General features: G+C 40.1%; 1 protein-coding gene across 1 annotated transcript in view; it reads left to right on the top strand.

Annotated features, from left to right (window-relative positions):
- Window positions 1–2,847: 2,847 nt before the first annotated feature.
- Window positions 2,848–8,817, top strand: part of LOC101855076 (UPF0193 protein EVG1) — a gene marked incomplete at its 3' end in the record, with an annotated part of 17,812 nt that continues 11,842 nt past the window's right edge. Inside the window, 2 exon segments of the mRNA XM_013087678.2 lie at window positions 2,848–2,937; window positions 8,387–8,449. Coding sequence (XP_012943132.1) covers window positions 2,859–2,937; window positions 8,387–8,449 — 142 coding nt within the window.

Here is an 8,817-nt window from a genome sequence, read left to right as displayed (position 1 = left end):
TTTGTTATTAGAGGCTCTGTTTTTCCCCACAAGAGGATCCACAAGGCCACATGGGTTTCGCCAGATGGAGTGACGGAGAACCAGATAGATAATGTTTGCATCTTTCGTAAGTTCAGGAGTTCACTGGAAGATGTCAAAGTACAGAGAGGGGCAGGTGTTGGATCGGATCATCATCTGCTGTTGGCAAACTCAAGCTTCGGCTAAAAAGCACGGAACCAGCACAGGAATCAAAAGTTCCAAGTAAGTCTCTTGGACGGACACAAGAAAGAAGAGTTTCAACTGCAGCTGAGGAACAGATTTCAACCTCTGGCTGATCTTGGCGGTGAGGACACGGAGGTGGATACACACTGGACCAAGGTCAAAGAGGTCTTTACATCAACATGTCAAGAAATACTCGGTGGGAAGAAATGGGAGCACAAGGAATGGATTAGCCAACACTCACTGGATTTAATTAGGATAAGAAGACAACTGAAGGCAGAAGCGAATGCAAGTAGAACAAGAGGATCAAGAGGGGATGCATTGGAGCAGTACAGGACAACAGCTAAAGATGTCAAGAAATCAATAAGAAAAGACAAGGAAGGGGGAATTCATAAACAGGCAAGCAGAGAAGGCAGAGGAAGCAGCGATAGGAGGGCACATGCGAATCCTTAACCAGACTACAAGGACACTTGCTGGGAAATATGGGAAACCTGAAGTACCTGTAAAGGACCACGAGGGGACAAGCATTTTGGGAAAGGAAGCTCAGTCTAAGCGATGGGTAGAGCATTTCAACAGTCTCCTGAACAGACCACCACCGAGTAACCCACCAAACATACTGCCAGCAAGAAATGAGTTACCTATCTGCTGTGATGCTTCTTCAAAACAAGAGATTCTGGATGCCATTAAGAAGCTGAACAAAGGTAAAGCGGCCGGTCCCGACCAGATTCCACCTGAAGCCCTAAACGCAGATGCCAATGTGACGGCAGACATCCTCCTCCCACTGTTTAACACGATCTGGAATGAGAGCAAGTTCCCAAAGGATTGGAAAGAAGGACACCTCGTGAAGCTTCCAAAAAAAGGGGGATCTCGGCAACTGCAGCAACTACACAGGGGCCACTCTTCTCTCAATACTAGGTAAGGTCTTCAACAGAATCATCCTGGAGAGAATCAAGACAGGAACGGATCCAAGACTACGTGATGAACAGGCCGGTTTCCGGAAAAATCACTCAACCACCGACCAGATTGCCACGCTGAGGATTATTGTGGAACAGTCCCTGGAGTGGAACTCCCAGCTGATTGTCAAATTCCTTGACTATGAGAAGGCCTATGACAGTATAGACCGAGTGACACTATGGAAGATAATGAGACACCACGGAATCCCACAGAAGTTGGTGAACCTCATCAAGAGCATGTACGAAGGGTCAAGTTGCAGGGTTGTACATGATGGCCAGCTCACGGACAGCTTTGACATCAAGACTAGAGTGAGACAGGGATGCTTACTATCACCGTTCCTCTTCATATTGGCAATCAACTGGCTGATGAAAGAAACCACCAGAGGACACAGAAATGGTATACAGTGGACACCATGGACACAGTTGGACGATCTGGATTTTGCAGACGACTTACCGCTTCTGTCGTACACCCAGGAACAGATGCAAGCAAAGACTTTAGTATTAAACAGTCTATCGGAGTCTGTTGGATTGAGGATCCACCCCGGAAAGTCAAAGGTCCTAAGGACAGATGCACAACGAAAGGAGCAGGTCACAATAGAAGGAAAGGCCCTAGAAAACGTTGGATCCTTCTGCTATCTTGGGAGCATAATTGACAGAGAGGGAGGAACAGATGCTGAAATAAAGTCCCGCATTGGAAAAGCACAGGCTGCTTTCATATCTTTGGATAGGATTTGGAAGACCAGAGAGATCTCACTTCGAACAAAGCTGAGGATTTTCAGTTCAAACGTGAAGTCGGTCCTGTTGTATGGATGTGAGGCATGGAACGCATCACAGACGTGTATAAAGAGGATCCAGGTTTTCTTGGTGTCTAAGAAAGTTACTGAGGCTCAGATAGACAGACAGGGTCACCAGTGTGGAAGTACATGTATTGAGGAAAACAGGACAGATCCCGGTCGGGGCTGAGGTAGGAAGAAGGCGATGGCGATTGATTGGACTTACACTCTCAGGAAGTCAGGCAGCTGCATAACAAAGAAAGTTTTGGATTGGAACCCTAAGGGCAAGAGATCAAGGGGAAGACCTCGTGGAACCTGGAGAAGAATCACAGAAATCGATGTACAGAAAAGTGGGAAGACATGGAATAACATCAAGAGGCTAGCTCAGGATAGGGAAAAGTGGGGAGTGTTTGTCCGTGGCCTATACCCTGGTGCAGGGTGAGAAAGGCAATGGTGATGATGATGATTAAACAAAACGACCTAAGAGCTGTTTCAAGACAACTTTAAACAGATTTATAGACAATACAAAAAATAAATGAAAATAATATTATCTGTAATGGCGAAAGAGTGCAGATTAGGTATAGATCAAGATCTAGATTAGTTTGTGGATATCAAGGATTTACTGTACTGTAACCTCCTTAATGGTGGATATGAAACTTCGAAGTTATAAAAATTATAAACACATGGCAGTATTGTTCTAGATAGGTGAGGAATAATATGAACGAATGAGGAGGGAAGAATACAAAATACAAACTTCTTTCCCCCTTGTTTTTTTAATTGTATTTATTTATTTATTTATTTATCTATGGATTAGGCTAGTACTGGATAACATATCAAAGAATAACATTATTAGCCTAACACAGAATTTGTACGGAGCCGTCGTTATTTACATTTTTCCGGAAGTGCCTCCCTTAGCAGCAGAAATAGCGTCAAAATGTCGGGCCAGGGACAGGGAGGGTTCTGGAATGCGCCACAAGTGGTGTATAGCAAACAGACTCATGATTTACTCAAAGGTGAGTGAAATATCATAAAATTTGAAAATCAATTTCATTATTAGTTGTAGTTGTTTTTTTATCGTCCTAGATCTTGATGCAGACCGGTATTATTAGATCTAGATCAAGATCTAGAACTGGAATCTAGATATCTAGAATTCTAGATTCTAGATCTAGTAATCTAGTCTCTCCTGAGTAAACTAAAGAAGACCTAGGTTAACTAGCTAGGCTGCATTAAAACTCTATGTGGATTGAAATCTAGAGTCTAGATCAAAATCTAGTTAATTGATACAGATGTGCAGTCCAAGGGAAGAGAATCTGAAATATTTTTAGCAGCCTGCAATGTGTGCAGTAAGTTGAGTAAGTAAAAAGCTATTCAAAGTTGGCTGACTAAACTGAATTGCCGTAGCCATACCATACTGTGCTTCTTATTTAGGTACTACTACTTAAGAATCTGGGTCCCGTTTGGGGACACTAGTTTTGACCCCACTGACGATTACTTCTGGCTCTAAATGATTACTTTTTGATGCGCGTGCCGATATGGAGAGCCTATCATACCTAATGACTAATTGCAAAACATTAAATTATGGTCAAATTCAAAGGTTGAACCCCCCCCCCCCTCCATGTTTTTGTTAGGTCAGAGGTGCAAGCCCCCTGAAACTCCCCTTGCCCTGTTTAAAAACCAGTGAAATTTTACTGCTCATTTTGTAGGCTAGACAAGGGCTTGATGTACTTATAAGACATTGATACGAAATATTTAAATCAGTATCAATCCAGTACTCTGTGTTGATGATGCCAAGTCTAAACAGACGGGCACATTTTTAAGTTACCCTTATTTATATTACATTATTTATGTTAACTCTTATGTGTAAGAATTTATTTCATGGATTTTTCTGAACAGCCAGAATCAAAAGATATAGATCTAGATTCTATGCTGTCGTTCAGAATTTGTACAAAGTTTTTTTGTGTCACCAATATATGTTGGATATAGATCCATCTCTTTAACAACGCCAAAAATTTAACCATCTGCAACTCTAGGGAGGCCTGTTGTGAGATTGAATGCAGAAAAAGCAGGTAGGTGTATTGTTGAAGGATTTAATTTGATTAACGATCTTGACTTGGAAAGTGACTTGGATTATTGATCCAGAACTTGGTGATACAATGAATGAGTGCTGCTATTTGAGAATATAAATACGCCTGAGCTTCGAATTCTCATTAAGAAACTTAAGGTACTGTATCTTGGTATCTATTTTCAACTTGACTTAATATTATAGACATGGATGTAGATGACTGGACATAAATGTGTATTTAATTTGGGGAGTTGAAAATGACATGCAGTCATGTTGTTTTTAGCAAGGGGGGGGGGGGTAACTGGAAGGACACAGAGCATTCTGTTCCAGTTGATTGGAATTCAATAAATACGACTTAAAGATTGTACAAGCGTAATATAGATAGTGTAATCTAATAATGATCATTTTCGTTGCTTCCCCATCTAAAACTCTCCCCTCTTTTGATTTCTCCTTTTTTCTTTCTTTTTTTCAACAATATTATTATTAGCCTACCAGGTTAACCCACCTCACCAAACTTATGTATTCTGAATAAAGTGTTCTATTTTGGAATGAATGCAGTCACTTGGCGCAATAATACGCCTGCACCAGGGCCGAGAAGTTTGTTGCAGTCACTCTCCTGGCTGGGAGACCAGATGGGGTATTTTGTACTGCTGGCTGTGTGACTGCAAAGTATTAAAAGCACTGTCTTTTAACAATATTTACCAAAAGCTTGTAACTGAAAAAAATATACAAAAAGCAAGTACACTGTGTTCTTCATTTACTGGGGCAAAACTAGAATTAAGAAGAAGAAAGAAATATGCCGAATGAAATAGTTTAGACTAACCATTAGCTTTGATACAGTGTTATCTGCTCTTGGTATCACAATAATCTGACATTATTTGTTGCGCAAATAGCTGCACGAAAGCAGTGGGGCTCGATGCATGAAGTTATGACAGTCACATCACACATGGTGTGTAGTTCAGTTAGAGACTTTGTGTGGAAATGTCAATCTTTGATCAAAGTACGGTTCATTAGATAAACAGTGGATTAAAAAAACCCATTCGTAAGTAAGATTAAAACATATGTGAGGTATCATGGTGAAATCAGACACTCGTCAAATTTATGAAATTGAAGATACCAGCATTTTCCTGATGGTTTGGCAGTTTTTATCAAACTTTTTATTTTTGGCTCAACACCTTTTATCTCCTTTGAAAAATACATTTCTCTATCAATTTTTCTGAAAAATGTTGGTTAAATTCACAAAAAAATGTAAATTTTCAGTTTCCAAGGACTTTGGAAGCTTTGGAAGTCACTGAACTTTGGTGGCCACTTTCTTACTTATTTTAAGGCTCTTCAACCCTTCAACATTGTAGCAATAATCAATAGGAAAGAAGTTTCTTATAGCCTGTTAATTGCATGAATAAGAATAAATGACATGGGAGTATGAATCAGCCCACCCTAGTATGTCAGCAGTGTTTACTTTTTTTGAAAGTATACAGCCATGACTCACTGAGATCACCCCGCTAATGATTAACTCATGGCAGATGTCTTCACTGCTTTTTAGGAGACCAAGATGATGAAAACAAAAGTGCATATTTAAAATGTTTCCTTTCCCTGTGTGAATCATAGTCAGGGGCGGCTCGTGGGTCTAAAAAGTGGGCGTGCACAATTAAGCTATCTTAGGCTGAAGATAATCAAGGGCAGAGTAAATGGGATGGGGTATAATTATAGGATCTTTGGGTTGGTGAAGGAAGACCTTGTGCTTTTATTTTCATTCTTTTTACTTGTGGCTTTGACTTCTAGAATTAAATCTGTTTGTTAGCTAAATGTCAATTTCATTCATCCTGCATTAGAACTGAACACTCAAGTAATACCTTTCACCACTCCACTACGAAACCGTTCAAAAGCACAACTCATAGGACGGTGACTTAAGTATGTCACGTTCACCTCCCTCAGGTTCACGGTCATAGAGTCACTTAAAATGAAGACAATGAACCAATCACAATTCACTTGAGCACTCCGCTGGATTGCTCCGGGGCCCACATAATTTTGGCATGGAATAGTGCACAGTCTATGGTGTTTATTTTTAGATCGCCTACTGTGGGCTATGTTTCGGCGCTATTCGGCAGGAGCACATTTGAGATGTGCCGTCTTATTAATATTAATGTACCGCCAAACTCACTACAAGTGTTGTCATCGCTTGGGTTATCCCAAAGAGCAATTTATAGGTCTGGTTCCCACTGTTGACTATCCTCTTTTGTTTAGATACAGCGCATGAACTTAGGCATGGCATAGTAGATGTTTTACGGCGCTATAGAATAGAAATGACAGTTACGGTGCCAGCGAGGGCCTTGTTTTAATTTAATAATTGGCTAATGTTTGTTTCTGGTGTCTTTCATTTTATTATTGTGGGTGCTTTACGTCATAGCACATTAAAACATTTTGGGCGGCACTGCACAACCGTGCTCTATGGACGAATCGCGCCTGATCATAGTGTCCGGATAGGTTAAATATCAGGTGCCTGTTTTTTCATGATTTCATCAGCTGTGGTTAAAGGTGAAAGGAAAAAAACAACACGTTCTATTTCTAGCTCATCATAGGATTGTCTTAGTGACATCCTTGATATCACTACACTGGTTGGTGATTAAAAAAGATTTGAAAGAGGTGTGGTCATTTTGTCATTCCCAATGCCTCTGTCACACATTGAAGTGACCCATTCTTTATGAAATCCAGTGGGAAAGAACTACCTTTCAATTGTATATAGGGAATTGGTTTTTTGAGGGGTGGGAGGGTGGAGGGGAGACAGCAACCGGTCAGTCAAAATGTACGGGACATGAACCAACAGATTAATTTTAAACTCCCTGTGTTGCTCTGAAACTTTCGTATGAGTCCTGTGGTAAGAGAGCAACTAGATCTAAATTGGTGGTAAATATGTGCACCAAAAGCAGTTCCAAACTTATAGCCAAGTAAGGCTTGACTTTAGGTCTCAGAGAAGGAAGATATTCTGATTAAACTGGAGACATGCCCTCACATGTATGCTTTTAGTAGTTACCACTTATGTTTCCTTTGATTTTATCTCCCAAGTAGTCGTAAAGATCTTTGTTTATCTCAATTGTGTATTTCTTTTATGACTTTTGTTTCATTCAAAAAATCATTACATCTTTCTTGGCCTTTGCAGTTAGTACAAAAAAAAGGTAATTTTTTAAACTTCTGCTGGGAACAAAGTAATCATTGCATCTTTCTTGCGTTTTACTTAGAATAAATGAAAACGCCCTTTCCTGATAATGAAACTATAGAGATGAGCAAAGGCAAAATTTAAGAGAAAATAAAAACTCCTTTTCAACATTTGAAACATAAAAACCTGTTCCGACTATAAACAACCAGCAGTTGAACTTTGATGAAATATGATTTAGGGTTCTCCTTCCAGCACAGTTTGTCTTTGTGGGTGGTTGGTTTGCACTCTTGTGTGTTTTGTCCCTTTTTTCTGTCAAGCATCTATTGTCCCTATCTCTCCTACTTCTTTTCTTTATATGTTACTCTATAGTCACAACACCTCTAATTTTCGGTGCTTATATTATGACCTATTTATTTCACAATTGTCGTAAAACTCTTACTAAATCTGAACTAAAAGCAGTTTCTCTCTGTCCCTTCATCTCTCTTGGTTTGGTTTTAGCCCCTGATATCAGTGTTGAATTGCTGCTGTTTTCAGGAGTATACCATGCTTATAAAAGATTTACCATGAAAAGACAAAAATGTTATTTCTGCTAATCATTTTTTTTTCTGACTTATTTTTTCTACCACAGACATAAATTTGTCTCTAACGTTTAGAACTTTACAGATCTATGATTACAACTAGTGATTTTCTGCGAGAGCCGTAAAGTTCTGATGATTCTCAAAATGTTCATCTGTGAGGCGTGTGATTAGAGTTCCAGCATGGGGCAGAAAAAAACAACTCTGGGGGGAGGAAAAGGTGGGAGGGTGGGGGGTGGGGGTGTTCTTTTATAAAATGTTGTGACCTCATTTCATGTACTGCTTACTTCAAATCAAGAAAAGTAAGCTTCTTAGGACGGTGAGATAGCTAATAGTTATAACAAATTATTATAACTTGTCAGTTGGAAAAGATGTAGATTAGCGTTTTCAAGCATTAACAAAAAATCATTATCCGTTGTTTTGGTTGTGTTTATTTCGTTTGTTTTTATTTTTCTAAAATGTTTTTGTTGGGGGAGGGGGATGTAAAACCGGGGGAAACCTCATTGAATGTCGATATGTTATTTTCATTATTAGCCTATTGTTGGAAACTTTTCACATTAAATATACTCCCTCCTCCTCCCCCTCCCTCGCCCCTGGAATTTTGAAGTAGATATATATCTTTAATTTTCTAAAGTGTTTATTTGTTTTTTGGTCGTGTGCTTGTTCCTCAGACATGATGAGAGAGTCGAAGCTGACGAATTTCCAACAACGCCACCTCCAGAAGACCTTGAAGGGTAAGCTGAGGGAGATGGGGGTAGGAGGAGTGGATAGGAGAGCATGAGAGGGGAGGACGGGAGTGGGAAGGGAAAGGGGGGGATGGGGGGGTGCGTGGTCCACATATAGATCATCCTCTAATTAAAGTTGCATTCGCACACTCCACGTTTTTTGTATTGTGTTTACGTTCTGCGCGACTTTGGAGGTTGTGATAATCTTATCGGAATGTTCATTGTTTATGAAAGGAGAAAGAGATATAGAGTGGGTATTGAGAGGGAGGGAGGGAGAGACAGAGAGACTCAAAGAGAGAGACAGACAGTCAGTCAGTCAGTCAGACAGACAGACAGACAGACAGACAGACAGACAGACAGACAGACAGACAGACAGA

This window comes from Aplysia californica, unplaced genomic scaffold, assembly GCF_000002075.1.
Source record: "Aplysia californica isolate F4 #8 unplaced genomic scaffold, AplCal3.0 scaffold00021, whole genome shotgun sequence".
NCBI lineage: Eukaryota > Metazoa > Mollusca > Gastropoda > Aplysiida > Aplysiidae > Aplysia > Aplysia californica.
This window is presented reverse-complemented; position numbering and strand designations above follow the sequence as displayed.